Below are 19,906 nucleotides of genomic sequence, written 5' to 3' on the forward strand. Positions count from 1 at the left end.
GGTTAAAGTCAACTTTTCAAGAATAAATGCTGTACATGTAGTTGAGATTTCATTTGTTCAAATATTGTTCTTGCTTTGACTTGAATCTAATACAATGTCATATTGCAACTAAAATCTGACTTTTTCATAACATTACGCCATTTGTTATTTCTTCTCCTTTTGTTCCCCTCAAAAAAGCAACTTTAGTCTCACACCAGGAAAAAAGAAGTAAACACGACTTTGTCAAGGTAGTAGGACGACATCCTTGCGACTTTATTTACTCGTGAAACTGTGACAAAAGAAGCATTTACTCTCGCAAAGATAACAACAACCTTTTTTCTCCTGCTTTCATTGAGCTCGGAGCGGCGGCACGTTTTTATGACTCTTATTTTACGATCCCCGTTTTATTGCGTCCGCCGGGGAAAAGAACTGACGCATTCTGGCTGCGGGGGGGGGGTCAGACGCGCAGGCCGCACTGCACCGCTCGCTGTCCGTACGCGCCGCGTGATGTTGAGCGGCCATTGTTTGCGGCAAGCCTTACGATGGCCTGCTTGGAGGTTGTTTTGCACGAAGCTCGAGCTCCGTTTCCTTTTAAGGCCTTGACGATAATTGTGCAAAAATCTCGTTTTTCCAGAACGATACGCGACGTGGACAAAACCGGAGCGCGATGAGCGCCACGGCCATAGATGCCCACAGTGAAATCCGGGAGACGCGTACTTATTACGATTTGCTTTTGTTGCCCTTGATGCAAGGTCCCAACGTGGCCGCCACACAGGCGAGATCTCCCCTCCCCGGTGTTTATCTTTGACAAGGACGGCAACATTCTGGTCACCGATTGTGGCTCACCTTCTTGAATTCTGGCCGTTTGAGTGAAATTGACCCTTTTTAAAAAGACTTGTTGTCTCTCCATTCCGTGAGATGTGTGTGAACGGACGCTCCCCATTAAATCAAGAGTTCACTGTTGGGCCAAACGAGCCTACGTGCAATTTGCCGGTATTGATTGGAGCTAACGCGCTCACCCCGAAGGCTTGGCACAACACGGTTGGCTCCGCTAAGGAAGGCCCAAACCCACGTTGGAACCTGGAACCCACGAAGCGCACGCAGTGCTGCCCGTTCTTGTGTTTTTGGAGCATTTGGATTCCGCTCACTTGTAATTAGCCAGTTCTCAACGCGAGTGCAATTCTCTAGTATGATTTTAACAATAACGCGCCTGTGATGTTTGCTCATTTGCTCAAGATCAACACATAATCCTCTTAGCGGGAAGCTGATATCTGTGTGTGTGTGTGTTTTCAGAATAACGCTGATTCTGGCCTGTCCCATGGACCTGAAGAACTTCCCGATGGATGTGCAGACGTGCATCATGCAGCTGGAGAGCTGTGAGTACACATGCAGACATTGAAAGCAGAGCCACGGAGTACACGACCGCGCACGAACGGCAAACGCACTTAAAGTACGCTATACACACACACACACACGCGTATTACACACTCACCTATAGTACACACACGCAGATAGGAGACGCTCACACGTTGACGGTGACGCACAAACACACGCGCGGACGTGAGGCGACTGGGAAGCGGCCGCGGCGCAGCGCCGACGTCGCAAAGACGTGATGTCGGACAGTAACCATAGCGACCGCAGCCTTTGCCTGCTTCTTCCGACCTTTCTTTGTCTTCACATTTTGATCACAAGAAGAAGAAAAGTTCATGACTGGCAACGTGTCCACGTCGTCGGCAGGGCGACGCCACGCCAAGCATCCGCACGTCGCCAAACGCGTGCGTGTGTGTGTTTCCAGTTGGCTACACGATGAACGACCTGATCTTCGAGTGGGACGAGAAAGGCGCCGTGCAGGTGGCGGACGGCCTGACGCTGCCTCAGTTCATCCTGAAGGAGGAGAAAGACCTCAGAGACTGCACCAAACATTACAACACCGGTGAGGCAGCAAAACGCCGCCGCCGCCGCCGCCGCGATCGGAGGACACTCTGCATGCATTCAACACGCTCACCGCTGCCACGACAAGATCGTGCGGCGTATCGTCACAGCGCCCACTGCTGGACTTTCACCGCCACTCGGAAAGCAAATTTCCCTCGAGGGCAATTTGTTTTTCTGGCACGTGCCCACCGAGCACGTGCACCAGGCTGCAATCCCGATTCCTCCACTTTGGTCCCTTCTCACGCAGGATCTCTACTTCGCCCCCCCCCCCGCCCCCGCCCCGTTGTTGACGTGTCCTCCTCCTCCTCCTCCGTTTCCTTTACTCCTTATCTTCCCGTGTGCTGGCTGGCTTCCAATGAGAGAGCGCAGTCGTGAAGGTGCGTCATTTGTGGGGGGGGGGGGGGGGGGTTCTCGGATTCATTCGCCGCAGCGTGACTGCGAGAGGATCGACAATCCCGGCCGGCAACACAAACAAAGAGCGGGCCGCGTGAAGCTTCTTGAAATCCAGATGAACTCGCTGCATCGCACGAGTCGTCGTCGCCGTCGTTCCGGGACGAGGAGAACTCCCTCCCCCGCGAGCGCTCGCCGGACCCGGCGAGGCTTTGTCGGCACCTTCAACTACGAAGTCCTGGCTGCAGCTTAGCGAAGTTGTTCAAACTCCCTTCCGGCATTCATACAATCCTCCTTTCGGCTTGGATATACCACAAAATATTGTCAGTCCATCACCGTTTTTTTGCGTGTTCTCCCCGTGGCCTCTCACACACGGAAGTGCGCTACAGAAAAATGACGGCTGGCTGGATGTTTTCAAGCGGGAGGGGCTTAGAAAGGTGCCAGTGAAAGTCGCGTCAGTCACGGCTGTCGCGTTTCAATCAGCCGACCAGTTGCTCGAAAACAATCTGCCGTGGGGGGACGCGGTGAGGAGCCGTTGGCGTATTGTCGCGTCGCTTGAATGTTTTCCGATGTGGCGTCGGCCGTGTTTTTTCCTCGGGTGGCCGTTTGACTTCCTGTCGCTCGGCTTTCCTTCCTGCACTTTGATGTTCCCCAAGTTGACAATGTGCGCTCTGCGCCGCCAACTTCCTGTTCCTCACGCTTGGGCTGCCACACATGCCTCCGCACTCCTCCACCTCCTCATCATCCCTCGTTCCTCTCCTCGGTGACTCCTCCGAGCTCCTCGCTCGTCCTCGGCCGTCGCTCCTCATCCGCGTCTCCTCGCTGCCGCCGTTTACTCGACGTTCTGGCACGCGGCGCGGATTTGTCACGATCCGATTCATTGTAAGTTTCTTCTGATTGGTGATTGGGTGAAAACAAAAAACCCCAAATTCCACGTCAAAGGTTTTTGCAGGAGGTAAAGCGACAGTAAACCCTGAGAAACAAATGAATAGCACTCGTACATTCAGACGTGCGGTCCGTCGCTATCGGCCGAAACTCAAGCGTGTGAAGCGCAAAATAAATGCGGCGGGGGCTTCTTTCCACCGGCGACGTCGCGCGGATTTGCTTTTATCCTCCACCGCAAACCCACTTGCGTCGTTTTAAAAAAAAAAAAAAAAAAATGTAACGCTGCAGTTCTCCTCCAAGCCAGCGGGGTCGCCGCAGCTGCTGTCGGCACGGACCCCGCAGGGTGGGGTTTCTCCAGCACGTTTTGCTCCTTTCCGGCAGCCGTTTTCACTCTTGTTTCCGTAACAAGGAAAACAGCAACGGCAACGGTGACCGTTTTCCGCGGTTCGGCGTCCCAGAGACGCTCTTGAATGGGCCGCTGTTAAGCTAGCGATGTTTTTGCTTTGTGTCAATCAAGCTTCCAACTTCGTAAGAGCTCGTCCGGCGTCGTCCCTGAGGTCGCGCGGGAAGATGCGCCGATGTTGAATCCAAAGCACTTTTGGGATCCGTTAGAGCCGTCGATGGCGGTAAAGTCCGGGGTGGCGGTTGGAAGCGCCGGAAAGGTCCAAATTGGATCATTTGGTTTCCTCGGAGGCGCAATCCCCGCTTTCCGTGTCGTTTATTCCCGACGTTCCTCCCCGTTGTGTCCGTCCAGGCAAGTTCACGTGCATCGAGGCCCGCTTCCACCTGGAGCGGCAGATGGGCTACTACCTGATCCAGATGTACATCCCGTCCCTGCTCATCGTCATCCTGTCCTGGGTGTCCTTCTGGATCAACATGGACGCCGCCCCCGCCCGGGTGGGCCTGGGCATCACCACCGTGCTCACCATGACGACGCAGAGCTCGGGATCCCGAGCCTCCCTGCCCAAGGTCGGCCGCTTTTTTTTTCTTCTCTTGTCGGGGGAATTGCCGCTTATTCAGCAATTTTTGTGGTTGACAAAAAAAAAAAAAAAAAATCGTTTTTTATTCAATGCAACTGTAATGGCTGTCAATCATTTTCACCATTCTCATTTTCTCGGCCTGCCGTTTGACGACGGCTTCGCCGTGATCGGAAAGTCGGGCAGGAGTGGGCGATTCTGCGTCGGGTCCGTTCTCCGGAATCACCGGAAACCGATTGCGTGAAAACATTTGGGTCGACTGCGGTCTGTTAAAAAAGATCCAAATACGGTCCCTGTTCACTTGCGGCACGAAACTTAAGAACAGAAAAGAGAAGATTAAAAAAGGGCCCCAAAAATATATGTCTGTATGTTTTGCTACGCGGCTTTTCAGATTAAAGAAAGCAACCGCAGCGGTAGCTTGCGTGACCCACTGTAGTTGTTGTATAATTATGGCCAGGGAAGCTGTAATCCCCCACACACACACACACACACGCCCGCCCGCCCGCTTTGTGGACATGAGGTGCTTCATGCGCTCTAAAAATTGAACAAGTGAACCGTGATTCCGCTGCAGTTCAGCTGTCACAAGAATGATCGCGCAGCGCAGCTGAGCTAGCCAGCGCACGCGCGCGTTAGCCGCACGTCAGGCGGAAGGTGAGATGAGTCGGGGGGCGGGGGGGGGGGGAGTGCACGGGAAACCAAGGCAACGCAATGAGCCCAGTGAACGTTCACCATGACAGCACCACTCTGGACTGGACTGGCCACAGAACCCAAACGTGTTGTTGTTCTCGATGTTCTGTTTCCAGTCCATCGAGATTTTGTCCAGACTTACTTCCTCCTCAAGTAGCGGTTAATTGTCAGGATGTTTTGACGGCTCAGCACCCGAAGTGGGTTTGACTTTCTGTCCTTTTTGGAGGCAGCTTGGTCACTATGAGACCCGAAAAAGTCTCAAGCGATCATTTTGGGCTCATTTCCAAGCAAGAGAGAAATTCACATCCCGCGTCTATTGTGAGTTCAGAATCAGAATCCGCTCTAATGGCCAAGTAGGGACGAAAACTTGAACAGATGAAAAGTCTTCTTCATTTAGAGCAGCGAAGAGTGCCCCCCCCCCCCCAAAAAAAAAGACACTGCGAGAATGACAACTGGATTGAAATCACTTCCTGGTGCCCAGACGGCTGATTTGCCTCGCAGTCCTGAGACCCCGAGTTCAAATCCGGCCTCGCCTGTGTGGAGTTTGTGCCCCCCCCCCCCGTTCCTCTGCTGCTTTTCTCCGGATACGCTTGTGTCCACCCACAGAAATACTCTTGAGCGTGGGCCCGCGAGCCCACCGAGGATCCGGAGCCGTTTTAAGATCATCGGGGGCCGATTTGATTTTTGCAGCGTGAAATTCGGACTCACGAGAATGCGCTCGGCTTGGAATTGGGGCCAATTTAGTGTCGCGAAAGGACGGGCACTTCGTCAGCGGCGCCGCTAACGCTTTTGCTTGGCCGTCGCCGGCAGGTGTCGTACGTGAAGGCCATCGACATCTGGATGGCCGTCTGCCTGCTGTTCGTCTTCTCGGCGCTGTTGGAGTACGCCGCCGTCAACTTCATCGCTCGCCAGCACAAAGAACTTCTTCGCTTCCGTCGCCGCCGGCGACACATGAAGGTAGGTCATTTGCTCATTTCGCTAACTCACCTGAAAGTTGCCGAGTTGCTTTTCTTGGTCAGGAAGCGTAAAAAATTGTGTTGGAACAAACCAAAAATGAATTTCACGAGACGAGCATTGACAATTTTTTTTTTTTTTTTGTCCTCTAAAAAATCCATTCACAAAGTCTCAAGTCGTCCACTTTGAGTTTCGGCTTGTTTTGGGTCATTTTACCAGCAAAACTAAAAAAAAAAAAGCGTATACATTATCATGTTTTTTTTATATATATATATATATATATATATATATATATAATTTTGTAATTAGCATTGATGACATGAGCGCGTGATGCCAAGACGATCAGTCGCCGATGAACTTCGATTATGGGGCGGAGCCGTCAGCGTTAGCCGGCGTCGCCGTCGGCCCGAAGCGAAGCCCTGAGGGACGCCGCTGGGCAACGTTGATTGGGTGGAGAGAAAAATGAAGCCATCTTTCTTTTACGATGTCGCCCCACTTCCTGTTGCTCTTGCTCTCTTTTGAATTGATTTCCGCATTCCTGGACGTTGGCTAAGATGCCTTCGTGGCCCCCTCCCTCCTTCTCGGTCTTTCTCCTCCCTCCATTCTCATCTCCTTCGATCTCGGCGACATCTGTCATAGTTTAGCTCGAGGGCGGGGGGGGGGGGTCGTCACGTGTGTGCGTGTGTGAGATCCTTTCAAAAAAACAAAACAAAGCAAAAAAAAAAAAAAAACAAACGGTGTTGCCTGAAGTCCAGGACAGAATTGGGGCACAGAGGCTAAAAATGGAGCTTGTTTGTTACCTGCGGGTGAGCTTGCGGAGGCGTTTGTTGACGGTGAACTAATTCGGGACACGTCCCCCGATTGGGCCGCCGACGCTGCAACTGGCGCCTCAGCCAAGGTGAGGTCAATTCCCAGTCGCAGTCGGCGTTTGCGCTTCTGCGAGAAGGGAGAAAAGTCCCACAATTCCCGACTGGAACGTCGAGTCGCAGCACGCTGTGGCCATTTCCACCCCCGCCAATGAGACAAAGACTTGCCTCGGTCCCCTCCAAGTTCCGGAAAAAGTTTCAAATGATGATTTCGTCCCCCGAAGTTCCTTCCGCACGGCCAAGTCGGGGAGAATCGCCGCCGCAGCATCGGGACGCCGAACCCCTCCCGGATGAGCGAGCTTCCCGCCCGTTTTCCGAGCGAGAGCTCTGACCCCGTTTGGGCCGCTCGCCATCCGGGTTCTTGTTCTTTCGGACACGACCCGCCCACGTCTCGTGAGCGTCGCTGAGGGTTGGGCCCGTAGACCGACTGGCACCGCTGCCCGTGGATGGGTTTTTTTTTTTTTTTACCCCCCTCACTCGTGAACAAGACCCCCAAGATACTTACATTTCCCCCGCTTGGGTCAGGATCTCATCCCGGACCCGGAGCGGGCGTTTTCTTTTCTTTTTTTTTTCCCCCATGTATTCTTTTCATTGTTGATGACAAAACAGCTCGTTCCTTTGGGACTTTGCCAGTTGTCGGTATTAGCGGCCGCGGCGTGAGGACGACGCCTTTGCGCGGATGTTTTTTTTTTTTTTTTCTTTTTGCTTCTCGCGGCTTTGCGACGGCTCATCTCCGGAAACGTCAGCCGATGCGCGTGCGGTGTGTCGGCAGGAGGACGACGGCGGCGACGGCCGTTTCGGCTTCCCGGGTTCGGGCTACGGCGTGGGCCCGACGTGCCTGCAGAAGGACGGCGTGGCGGCCATCAAGGGCAACAACAACAACAACGCGGGGGCGGGGGCGGCGGGGGGCCCGCCCGAGAAGAGCATCGAGGAAATGAAGAAACTCTTCATCAGCCGCGCCAAACGCATCGACACGGTGTCGCGCGTGGCCTTCCCGCTGGTCTTCCTCATCTTCAACATCTTCTACTGGATCATCTACAAAATCATTCGCAGCGAAGACATACACAAACAATGAGAGGCAAGTATCGCTGGTGCCTTCCTCCCGTCTTCCTTCTCCTCCATTTGAGCATCACCGTATCTTTCCTCCTCATGTTCTACTCCTGCTCCTCTTTTTGCAGGAGGGCCAAACCCATTCCACTCTTCCTCTTCCTCTTCCTCCTCCTTTTTTTGCCCCCCGGCAACATGACAAACTTCATATCTACTGAGCCCACCCGCCCACGAGGGAGGAATCACTGGTGTGCGGGGCGAACTCGAGCTCCGCCCCCCGCGGGGACGCTAACGGAATATTTGCAAACATTTTGCATTCGACATTAATGCTAGCGCGCTAAACTCATCGAGTGACACCCCCCCCCCCCCCCCCGCGGCGGCAACGGCTTTTAACTCATTAACTAATAATTGTTCAAGGTGTGTCGCAGTAATTGTATTTTCTCAGATTGATATATCTATTTTTTGTAATTTTCATTTTGTTGATTCATTATGACGTAACGTGAAGGATATTTCTCTTTTGTATTATTTTTGTACACAATAATTTTGTATTTTTTTTTTCCATTGTTTTTTATGATTTCTTTCTTTTTTTATTTGGAAGGTAAAGTCATAAATACGGATATGTCTTTTGTTTGTTCTAATCATTTGTCCTGAATGATTCTTTTCCATTCCATCTTTTTTCCTCTTCGCACGTCCGTGCCAAACCAGCGAGCGTTTGACGCCGGCGTGATTTCGTGCTTCCCGCGCTCGGCCGCTCTATGCAAAGCGCTCCCCGATCCGGATGCAAATGATGTCGCCGTCGCCCGGCGGTCGCGTCGATCGCGTGAGGCCGAGGCGCAAATCAAATCGTCGTCGTCGTCGTCGCCGAATGACACAAACGGCGAAGCTGTCGCGTGTTGTTGAGCTTTTCGTGACGTTTTTCCTTTTCTGCCAGATGTTGTCACAATCACACTCCAAACCAGCAGGGGGCAGCAGCGACGTGCAAAAATAGTCTCTTTCAACATTTAGTGTATTTGTTTGATTTTACGAGGTTAAACAGCGAGCTAAAATGCAAATCAGAGACGAATCGGTTAGTTTGTGTGCCGGCCTCATCGGCGGCTGCTTCTCTCAACCGCAAATCATTGTCTGTAGTCTTGTTTTTGTGTGTGTGTGTGTGAAAAGAATTCACTTCATTGATTGAATGCGACTGCACAAGTTTTTCGGGTGTCGCTTTATTAACGTCCGGTAAAACATTTCACCGTTGAGACGTCACGTCAAACACACAATAGCTGAATACTGTTCAAAAGACTTGACGCGCCTTCGTCGCTTCTCTGGACGTTTGCCACTTTTAGGTTGTCAAAACATACTTTTCCGATTGTTTTTGTTTTGGAACTTTCCAGTGACAGCACATCAGTCGCCGTTTTGTTTGGAACGCCGTCAGGTTTTTAGTCCGGTTTGTGCTAACTAGCTAGCCGGCTAGCGCTTTGAAGGCTCGCACACGTGAAGGAAAATGAAATACAAAACCGGGACCGACGTGGAAACGGGGGTGGGCAAATCTTTGATTTTGAGCCCCTTAAAAATGGAACGATTGGATAAGCCGTCTTCATTTCTATGGATATTTATAATTATTTACATTTAAATGCTTTTCCTCTTATCTTATGTTACAATTGGTGTGTGTGTGTGTGTGTGTGTAGACATATATATGTGTACACCGTACACGTTTTATTAGAATCAGTAAAGTGAGATTCAGCAATAAAGCCAAAAGTTCAAAAATGTGGATGTTTTTTTTTTTCTCTTTTCAATTTGATCAATGTATTAGAAGAATTCCTCTATTTATTTTCACGTTTTGTATTTCCTTCTTTAGGATCACTGACTTACTCAGATGAGATGGTAAAAATTTGCCCACGCCCCGACCTTTGACCCGTAACCATTTTTGTGCTTCCAATGACGTGAGGTCATGTGACTTTCTCACGTCTCAGTTATTAAATATCACTTGGAGGGGGGGGGGGGGGGGGGGCTTGTATATTTCGGGGCTTCGAGTAGCATGTTTGATTTGTTGGCGTTTGACGGACGTCCGAGACGTCGGACCGTCGGACTTCTCGCTGATTCTTTTTGCACACGTCGGAATGGCCTTACTGGACTTTTTCTTCCCTTCCTCGCTTTTGCTTTACGAGCTTCCGCGTCGGGCGGGGGCCGCCGCGGCCCGTCTGTGGGGGAGGGGGCGGGACAAAAAAAAAAAAAAAAACATGTGCAATGTCCAGTAATAAAAGTGGCTCAAATCACTTTTATTTTCTGGAATCGGAATATTTTGCATGAGTATGAAGACGGAAGATGTTTTGCTTGCACACAACAATTAAAAAAAACTGTGAAACAATTTGAAGAAAAAAAAAAAAAAGAATGTAGCATTCCTGCTATGTTTTATATATATATATACATATATATATATACATACATATATTCTATTTATTGAAATATCTACTAATTATTCTGTTAATGACCTTTTAGCAACATAATTTTGAACAATGTCGGCGAACGCTCCCTCGAAGATCTGTCATGTTCAAAAATAAAATAAAAACCTGAAAATAAATGTTGACTGCTGACTTGATTTGTTGATCGGCGTGCGGCAAACGTCCCCATCGTGACTTTTGATGTTGAATGAAACTCGATAACAGAATCGATACGTGGCGTGTTCAGATATGGAACGGTGAGATGTTACAAAATAATATTTGACGGCACGCTGAGGTGTGGCGTTGCAGGATTTGAACCCTCGTCTTGCTGACGGCAACGGGCTGCTCAGCCGTCCTCGTGACCATTTTGACTCCGCCGGGCGGGTCGTCGGATGGCGGGAGATGTGGTTCCGCTCCCACACTTCGATTTCTTCCGAGCCAATTTTGTCTCCGCTGTCCTTTGCCGGCCGGAGCCGAGTTTGGGGCTTGCGCACAGATGTCTTTTGATCCTTTCTTTGTTTGAAAATCAAACGGCCACTTTCTGCATTTCTTTCAACTTGCACAAGCGGTGACTGACTGTAAAAGTCGGTTTGTCTTTCGCGTCGTCGTTTAGGTGAAGGTCCCGTTCGGGTCGTCACGCGACATCGCGGGGACGCCGGAAATTGAGGCGATGCGGTGCGGTGCGTTGCTCCCCTCTGCTGGCGGCTTCCAGTACTGCTTCCTCGGTTTTCACGGATGGAGCAAAACTTTTGGGTGGGCCTGTGCTGGGATTCGCTCCTGACCCACTGGACAGCAGAACTAGGCAAACTATACAAGTTCATTTCCCCACAATTTGTCTCGATTGCGACATGCTTGTCCACGACGTTGTCTTGTGCAATTGGACCCAAAAATGACTTGGATGTTTTCCTCTGGACATTATCATCTTTCATCATCCTGCCATTCAGGGCGTACCCTGATGAGGACAAGCGACTCGGGTAACGGACGGGTGAATTTTCTTGCATTCCACATTTGGCCCTTTGCCTGACGGCGGCGGCTCCGCCGGATCCAGTTCGCCGTCCCTCGTGGAAGACGGCCAGCGACGCAGAGCGAATAATTGAAGGGTCCCAAACGACACCACAGGTGGACTTTTAGGGACCGCTCGTTGTTGAGTGCGTTCGGAACCGTGGCCTCATCCCTCCGCTTCCTGGGTCGCTTTTGTCGTCAGGGGGCCAAATTGTTTGTTGTTGTTTCCCTCGGACGGCCATGACGACCTCAGATTATTTTACACATACACGAGGAATTGATGGGAAACGTGCTTTGAAATCAGAAGCCAGCTATTTTTTTTCAACAAAAAAAAAAAAAAGGGGGGGGGGGCAGTTGGGGTTTCCAAAAGTGCTCGCAATTTGGTAACGCTAGCAAAAGATCATTTATAAGTTTGGGAGTGCTGGCAAGAAGCCAAGTTGACGGGCCAGATGCGAGCCCCGGACCGCCCGGAAGGACATTTTCGGTTCGATCGCAGGCCACAAAAACGCCAGCGAGCGCTTCAACAGAACCTCCTGACTGATGTGTGACGCTGACATCATGAAGAAGACGTGCAGGGGTTTTTTTTTTTTTTTTTTTTTTTTTTTAAAAGAGCAAATGACTTTAATTTAGTTGCGCGCCGGGCGGGCCCAGCGGGAAGCGCCGCCGAGCTCGCTAAAAAGACGCAGGGTGCCTCCAGCACCGGCGCGGCGTTCCTTTAAGGAACAGAACAGGCGGGAGATTCAAGTACACCAGTCCACTTCCCACTTCCAGTCCGCTTGGGGGAAGAAAGGAGAGAGAAAAAAAACCAAAAACCAAACCAAAACAAAACAAGACTAAGACGAGACACGTCCGGGACCGAAGATGGCGGCGGGGGCGCCACAGTGACGTGACCAAAAGCTGCAAACTAAAACTAAATCCAAAGACACGAAGGACGCTCGGAGGTCAATTTGGTCAAGTCCAATTGTCAGAACGCGGCGGGCTCCGCCTCACGGGCGCTGCGCCGAGTAGCGGCCCTCGCCGGGTGCGGCGCCGCGCCCGGAACCGAAGCTGGGCTTCTGGGCGGCTCCCCCGCGGGACACGCCGGGGGGGCCCCTGGGACCGCCGACGCGCTCCCGAGGACCTCCGGGTCCTCCGGGCCCACGGGGCCGCACGTCCCGCCGCTCGCCTTCCCGGGCCAGGCGCGTCTTCTTCTCCTCCACGTTGAGACGCACTTCGCCGCGCAGCTTGATGGGCTGAAGGCGACGCCCACAAGATGGAATTAGCCGAGCCCGAAACTTCTTACCGGGCCACGGGGAGGCCAGACTCACCCGGCTCCCGAGGATCTTCTGGACCGGATCGGAGTTGTCGAACACCACGAAGCCAAAGTTGGGAAGTTTTCCTCCGCTGTTGATCCGCAGCTCCAGAACCGTCCCGTACTCTGCGGACGTTAACGATCCACAGCAAAATTCGAGACGTTCAATCCTCACATTTACATAAACTCTATGATCAAAATAAAAGTCATTGTTTGCATTTCATCAGTATTTGACATTTTGGCAAACATCTTCTTTTGAGAACAATTCTGAACTTTTTTTTTCCTGACGTCATGGACCAAACCAGTCCACAAAATCCTAATCAATTTGGACAGCGTGGTGCCTCATAGTTCTGTGGACCGGGTTCAAATCCCGGCCCTACTTGAGTGGAGGTTGCGTGTCCTCCCTGTGGCTACGTGGCTTTTCCCCCGCAAAAAAACAGGCAGGTAGGTTCACTGAAGTTGCTGGCTGGATAATCACTTGATGTTTGTGCTTTTTGTAAAATAATGTCGAGTTTTTGACTAAAGGAATGAAAACGTTTTTTTTTTTTTGGGGGGGGTGATGAATCTATAGCTAATTGCAGCATTGTTGTCATTGACACCACAGCATTCAGGTTATTCTGTAGCCCCCCACCCAATTTTTTGGGTACATTAATGTTGTCGTCCCCCCAAATTCCAGATTTATAAGTGATTTGTTTTGTTTTTTTTACAGGGTTTCTAAAGAGTCCTAATTTCGAGTTGAGAGGATTGGATGTAGTACCAGGTTTAGCCACTACACGCCAGGCAGCACCGAGCTACACTGGAAGACATGCAACGGAAGAAGAAGGAGGGGGGGGGAGGTCCCCACCCCCCACCCCTTGACTATGGCGCTATAATCTCTTTGTACGTGTTGCTGTGAAGGTTTAGAATTACCGTATATGATAATTCTGCTCATTTTTGTTAGCCCGTCTATGAAGCAAACCCGATTTGCCGCTAATTTGAGCAACGGCGTCTTGTTCCGGTCTCTTGAGAAAATTTGCGGCACGGACGTTTGTGTGGACGTCTGCTGCAAACGTTGCTCAAAATGTGAGCAGCACCGCGAAGACGACCGTTCAGAAACCGACGCGCTCGTGTTCTGAACGGTTGTGTTGGCAACTGCAAGTTGCGCAAAAAAAGGAGCGGAACACGCGAGTCCAATGAAGTCGACCCGCGAAGCCGGAAAGTAAATTTGAGGTCCGTGGCGGAATGTAGGCGGCGGTCGCATGACTCACGCTCAAAGAACTCCTTGAGCTCGCTTTTGTCCACGTCGTGCGGTACGTTGCCGACAAACAGCTGATGGGCGTCGGGGTAACGCACCGTCCGCCGGACTTCCACCTCGCCCTGCTCGCCCTCGTGAACTGCAAAAAAAGAGAACAAGGAGACCCCGATTGGCACGCGGCCGCGCGCTCGACACGACGCCCGTTTGCGTTTCGAGCGTACCGGGGCGTCCTCGGTACACGGCGGGAGGGGCGCCCGGTCGCTGCTCTCGGGGTCGGGGGTCCCGCTGCGGAGGTCTCTGCGATGCCGACTGAGACTCGGACTTCGCGTCCACGCGCGCCTGCTGACGACGACGACAACAACAAAACTTGAATGTGATGATTTCAAATCATCTCATCGATTCCTGACACGTTCGGGATGTCGAGTCCAACGAGAAATTCTAGTCCCCAAGTTGTCGTTCAAAGGTCTCGACATTTTGTCTTGTTGAACCTTCTCCTCTTTTTACGCTTGCGCTTCATGTGCAAAAATCAGCACCACAAAATCCGGTTGCATATTTTTTTTCCCACCAATCAATGCACTCGATGACATATTTTGGCTGAAATTCTGAGGATTTCGGACAATTTGAAGTTCTCTAAACCGTCAACTGAGAGACAATACTTACACCTCGAAGCATTTTTCTGATCACGCACCTTGAAATATTAACTATGAAATAATGAATCCGACTATTGTAACCAGATCCCGAAGTGTAGAAGTGACGAGAGCTCCAGCTAACTATTTTCCGTACAAAGAAGAGGAGGAAGGTCCAGAGAAGGTTCTCGAGTCCCCTCAGGAAAACCCGACGTGGCCTCCGTTTGTTACGCGAGCGGCACCGAGGCGGACTGAGCGAGGCTTCGGGGGACAATCGAAGCAGCGCGGAAGACGACTGGCTGGCCTCTCAGTGCCTCAGCACAACTCCAAACGTGATTATTTGGAGGACTACACAATTCTGGTTGTCAACGGTTTGAGCTTCCTGCCATCTGGAAGGCGATTCGATAGACGGAGGAAAAAGGGTTTTTTTTGGAGGACCATCTGTACCCTGAAGTGTCCTTTTTCCTCTCGCTGCAGTAGAACGTGAAGACGCGCCCATTTCCACATCTATTTTCATTTCTGTTTACGTTTGCACTGAGACTGTCGGACAGCGTCACGATAAATAAACGGCCTTCATTCAGATGGCCGGCAAAAGAATCACATCCCCACATTGTCTTGATGACATTCAATTAAAAGCTAAAAGTGATTCTTCATCTTCATCAGTCATATTTATCCCCTGATTTTTTTTTTTTTTTTTTTTTTGGGGGGGGTCATATTTTCTTTCAAAAGTTATTTTTTCCCCGAGTATTTCTAGGTGTGATGAACCACATCAAGGGCGGAGCGCCCCCTATCTGGGATCCTGGCGCCAAGAGTGAAACTCCGCAGCGACTGGATTGGCGTCATTTTCTACGAGTGCTTTTGTTTCACGCAAGCCTCGTCAATCGTGAAGGTGAGAAGACGCGGCTTAGCGATTTGGGGCGTGACCTACCGGTGGCCCGGGGGGGACTTTGATGACGTGCGGCGAGATTCCTGACACGGGGATGGCCCCGCTGGGCGGGAGGTTCTTACTGGTCACAGACGCCCACGAGAACGCCTGCGAACGAGACGGCGTCACGTTAGCGTCGCCTTGGCGCGGCGTCGGCACCCAGGAGGCCTTATCCTCTGACCCGGTTCTCCTCCGGTGCGGCGGTCGCCATTTCAGCAGCTTCTGCGGCAGCATTCTTATCCGACTGCTCGTTGGCCGAGCGCGCGTCACTTTGCGTCTCCGGAGCGGCGGCGGGTTTGGCCTCCGCCGCGGCGACGACGACCTCCGCTTCCTTCTCCGCTTCGGGTTCCGGCTCCGGACCGGCGGCGGCTGCCGCTTCGTCCTCGTCGGCGGGGTGAGATGATTCGGGACTGAAGGGAAAACCGAGTGTGACGGTTGTGACGGTGTCACGCACGTGTCGCGCGGTGCAGGCCGCTGCCGGCGGGGAGCTACAATTTGACTTGAGCGTTTTGCTGCGCTGACCGACCATTTCAAATGCACTCCCGAATGGCAACCAAGGGATTTCTCGTTTCGGGATTATTTAAATAAACAAAAGCGCGTCACGGTGAGAGGACGACTGATTGATATCCAACAGGCAGCTGGAATGTTGCCAAAGGCATTTCGCGTGTGCGCTTACATGGATGCAGGTTGGTAAAAAGCAGGTACCGACTCGTCGGCGATGGCGTCCGGAGAGGCCACTCGCTCCTCCAGCTCTTCCGCCTCCTCATCGGACTCTGAAAACACACACACACACACGCACGTCTCACACACGTTGCCCCCCTTAATTTTTAATGTTACGATGAGTTAAAAAAAAAAAAAAAAAAAAAAAGCTGTAACCTTCAGGTGGCTCAGAGTCCGAATCGGCAAAGACTTCATCCTGGTAGCGAAAGACGTCGTTGTGGACGTAGAACTTGTTGGGCACCGTTCCCTAGAGGACGAGCAGCTCAAGGTGAGAATCTTTTTACAAAGCGCGCACACACGATGAAGCGCTGTCGTCGTCCAGTAGTGAAAGGGTGAAATGATTGGAACAAGTTGTGACACGGCGAGGAGCTGAAACTTTCCAATTGTCACCACGGGACTCCGAGCAGATCCAAATACACAAAATATGCGTGATGGCTTGAAATCGGACAATTATGACGTGCTTACGTGTCACATTTGGAAAAGGTTTCAACGGCGACGTGGTGACACCCAACAGATTAAGCGCCGGCACAGTAAAACAAAAGTTTGGAAATGTCAAATGGGGAAGTCCGTCTACCTCCGGGGCGAGGACGAAGGTCTGCATGAACTTCCTCATGGGCTGCATGTTGTTGGAGAGCTCGCCCATGACCTGGACCACCACGCCCTCGTTCAGGGTGGCGTGCGCGTCCACGTGGCGGATCTTGGTGTGGCAGTCGCGGAAGCTCAGCGCCATCACGCGCTTGTGAATGTCCTACAACGCGCACACAGCACAGGCGCAGCGGGTGCGCGGCCCCTCCCGGGCCAAACGCCAACGTCAGACGGCTCGCGTCCATTGGATCCATCGTACATTTTATTTGGCACATTGCACATTATTAGGACCAAAAATTCAGACAAAATGGAAGGCAACAAGCAGAGTGAAACAAAAAATGAGATGCGGTTTTGCACATTGTGCATAATTTTCAGCTTTAACGGGGGGGGGGGGGGGGGGGTGTCTGTATTAGACGTGTTGTCTGTCCCACACTGCAAACTTATTTTTTTCCCCGTCAGATATTTACAGGTCTACGTCAAAAGGCGCGACAAGATTAAAAATAAATGAGCTTTTGTATCCAAACATACTTTCGACACGGAAATGACTTTTGTGGAGCCAATCAATGACATCATTGATCAGATCGGAGAATTGTGACATTAAAGTCTATCAGGATAAAATGAGAATTATCAGCCAATACCGGTCAGACCAATAAAATCAGTGTAAGGCCCGCACACAAATATATATAAATATGTAAAGGGTTTTTTTTCTCGGCCACTTATCCTCACGGGGGTGCTGGAGCCTATCCCAGCTGACAACGGGCAGGAAGCGGGCTCCGCCCTCAACTGGTTTCCAGCCAATCGGACGGGCAACAGTCACGCTCACAATCACACCGTTGGGGCAAATTGGCCACCGACATGAATTTAGATCAAACAATGGCTGCTAATGTACTGTAATCAAATTACTTTGTGGCAATTACGTGGACTTCAAGAAATACCGTTAACGTGACATGCTTAATCTAACTTCTCCAGCGCCCCGGCTATTTGGACAGGTGTCGTCTGGAGTTTGTGTAATTGTCGTGTAATGAGCATTGCGTGCAAAGTGTGACGTAGCAATTGTTGCGTAAGGAGCTCTTGTGCGTCCGTGTCCAGTGATTGTTGTAGAGCAACTGTTACGCACGGTTGTGCTCAAAGTAACAATTGTGTAGTGATAGTTGGGTCGCAAATGTTGCATACCAGGGATTTAGCACAGTGTCAGACGGCAATTGTAGTGTAAAATATTATTGAGTAGTAGCGTTCTATCTGCTGTAACAACTGCGGCGTAACATTGTTGCGGAGCGGTCGCGTGACCCACCGACTGTCCGTAGACGGCCTCCAGGGGCTTGCCGCTCGTGTCCAGCCCCCCGTGGACGTACGACGAGTTCTTCCCGTAGAACCTAAACACGAAAGCCCAAAGAGGTAAGAACGCAGGCGGGGGAGGCGAGCGTGCCTGAGGCGGGCGGGCGTACCTGTGCAGGTAGTCGGGCGCCTGGTTGAGCAGCGTGTAGTACTGTCGGACAAACTCTCGCCCGACCAGCTGGGCACTTGGCTTCTCCATCACCATTTCTTCTTCTTCTGTACTCGCTGGGTGACACAACACAATTGGATGGAAAATCCCTTGATTGACTTTGGAATCATTCACACGTTGGCGACTCCCTCAACACTTTTTTTGTTTCACTACTGGAGCCATTGTGGGATACATCCAGAGGTTTGAATAAGAGATAACCTCTACGCCCTACCCATGGGGCAGTGGTTCGGGAGTGATATTCCCACCATCCAACGTTATGTTTAGCATGTAGAACTTTTTGGTGGGGCCTGGAAGCTCCTCGACGACCGGTTAGCACGTGCCCGGTTCACTTCCCAGTCACATTTTACGACGTTAGCCTGTTAGCTTCAGGAGCTAGTTAACGAAAGGAGCTTCGGATGGCGTTCGCTGAAGCCACGGTCGGTCGTCACATTTGATTGAGGGGAAGAAAGAAAGAAAGATCACAATATAATGAAAGTGGGGGGAGGGGACAGGAAAGGGACGTGAAATGCACGTAGCGACCTGGGCCGAAAATGAAAGCGCGCAGCATTTCGAAGCGTCAGGGGGATGCTGTCTAATTCCCGGCATATTTTAACCACCAGAAGCTCCAGCATCCATCATAAAGGCGTTCATCACAGGAAAAGTTTCACCGCTGCACACAATGCCGCCATTTACTGAAAACGTGAAAGCTTTTTTGGAGCCAAGTGCCGCTACCGAAGCCTTTTCTTTCCAGGACATAGACGGCGCCCCGCAAATCGACCCATTTAGCAAAACCGAGGCGCCGGAAGTAGCAAAATGGAAACTTGGAGGAGTAACGCGCGACACAATCCAGGATGTTCCTCACCTGGGGTCGAATGTCTCAGATTGTGTTGCTTTAGTACTAGAAATGTTCTTGGGGCGAGCGAAAGGGTGCAACACAAGCACTTTGACAACGTGCTCGCTTGCCGGTTCAGCTGCGCAGCGACGAAGGCAGCCCGAAGAGGCCGCCCCCTTCCACGCACTTTCAACCAATCGCATCCGTGTTTGGCTGCCCTCCGCCAATCACGCACAGGTCTCGCCCCGACTATCACTATCAACCAATCGCGATTAGCTGTGCCTCCGCGGAGGCTGAGAGCACAGCCAATCGTAAAATGTTTCGTGAGAGCTGCCGCAGACGTGATCGCCCTCAGGCTGCGCTGCTGCCGCTTGGCCGCTTGGAGGCCAACTCAAAGTACGTCCGAGTTTGAACCCTGTGCGCAACTGTACCTACGCGACCGAACTCGGGAAGAACGTTCGACCGTCAAACGGGTGTTTTTATTTACAATATTCTTTTTTTTTTTTTTTTCCCCCACCACTTCACAGAACTAGTGCATCTTTTGTGCTTTCCAGCTTCCGTCCAAAGTCATCGAACCCAATCTGTGGAGGTCAATTTGCTGCAAGGTCACGTGTAGGATAGGAGAAAAAAATAAAGGTTGCAGTTGGCATCGCAAAATAACTATTTCTGAGCATGGCTAGACGTATGTTTGATTGACAGGACGCAAGCGTTTACATAGTATGCAGCGCAGTGTTGCCCGAATTTTGGAGTTGCCTGATAACACGCAGCACGCAAAGTCTTTCCGTTTTCACGTCTTGCAGGCAAAAACAGACGTCAGCACCGAAAAGTACAGAGAGGATCCCTAAAGAATGGAGGGAAAATACGCTCGTGCCCATTCTTAAGAGCAAGGCTGACGTGCAGAGATGCGGGAACTAAACGGGAGTCGAGTGGATGAGCCACAAAATGAAGACAAGAAAGACGAGCGGAGGCCACACTTGGGATGCAAGCAGCAGTTTGGTTCCATACGTTGTGTCTTCGTGGATCGAGAGAAAGCCTCATGGCAGACTCGCCAGACGGGTATCGTCCTAC

At 51.3% G+C, this 19,906-nt stretch overlaps 2 protein-coding genes and 1 long non-coding RNA gene across 7 annotated transcripts in view; 1 reads left to right on the top strand and 2 right to left on the bottom strand.

Annotated features, from left to right (window-relative positions):
- glra1 (glycine receptor, alpha 1) overlaps nucleotides 1–9,076 on the top strand; it is a 62,080-nt gene extending 53,004 nt beyond the window's left edge. For all 4 annotated transcript variants that reach the window (XM_061834075.1, XM_061834074.1, XM_061834076.1 and 1 more), the window contains 6 exons: nucleotides 1,273–1,355; nucleotides 1,775–1,912; nucleotides 3,941–4,155; nucleotides 5,661–5,807; nucleotides 7,443–7,748; nucleotides 7,849–9,076. In XM_061834075.1, the coding sequence (XP_061690059.1) occupies nucleotides 1,273–1,355; nucleotides 1,775–1,912; nucleotides 3,941–4,155; nucleotides 5,661–5,807; nucleotides 7,443–7,745 (886 nt within the window). In that variant the 3' untranslated portion in view covers nucleotides 7,746–7,748; nucleotides 7,849–9,076. The remainder of the gene's footprint in view (nucleotides 1–1,272; nucleotides 1,356–1,774; nucleotides 1,913–3,940; nucleotides 4,156–5,660; nucleotides 5,808–7,442; nucleotides 7,749–7,848) is intronic.
- On the bottom strand, nucleotides 143–2,237 carry LOC133508289 (uncharacterized). The gene is made up of 3 exons (XR_009797018.1): nucleotides 1,985–2,237; nucleotides 1,472–1,863; nucleotides 143–1,353 (listed from the first exon to the last, which is right to left on the bottom strand). It is a non-coding gene; the product is annotated as an uncharacterized LOC133508289 (long non-coding RNA).
- Nucleotides 9,077–10,126: 1,050 nt separating the features above from the next.
- g3bp1 (GTPase activating protein (SH3 domain) binding protein 1) lies at nucleotides 10,127–19,028 on the bottom strand. Of its 2 annotated transcripts, none has more exons than XM_061834073.1 (12): nucleotides 18,869–19,028; nucleotides 17,969–18,083; nucleotides 17,815–17,896; nucleotides 16,513–16,686; nucleotides 16,095–16,185; nucleotides 15,895–15,991; nucleotides 15,400–15,628; nucleotides 15,222–15,326; nucleotides 13,889–14,006; nucleotides 13,681–13,806; nucleotides 12,450–12,559; nucleotides 10,127–12,374 (listed from the first exon to the last, which is right to left on the bottom strand). In XM_061834073.1, the coding sequence occupies exons 2-12, from the start codon at nucleotides 18,061–18,063 to the stop codon at nucleotides 12,129–12,131; spliced, it is 1,473 nt and encodes a 490-aa protein (XP_061690057.1). In that variant the 5' UTR covers nucleotides 18,064–18,083; nucleotides 18,869–19,028; the 3' UTR covers nucleotides 10,127–12,128. The 2 variants fall into 2 exon arrangements, with proteins under 2 accessions (XP_061690057.1, XP_061690056.1); XM_061834072.1 differs by having other exon boundaries at nucleotides 10,133–12,374; nucleotides 13,889–14,009.
- Between the last annotated feature and the right edge of the window lie 878 nt (nucleotides 19,029–19,906).

Source organism: Syngnathoides biaculeatus, chromosome 11, assembly GCF_019802595.1.
Source record: "Syngnathoides biaculeatus isolate LvHL_M chromosome 11, ASM1980259v1, whole genome shotgun sequence".
Classification (NCBI taxonomy): domain Eukaryota; kingdom Metazoa; phylum Chordata; class Actinopteri; order Syngnathiformes; family Syngnathidae; genus Syngnathoides; species Syngnathoides biaculeatus.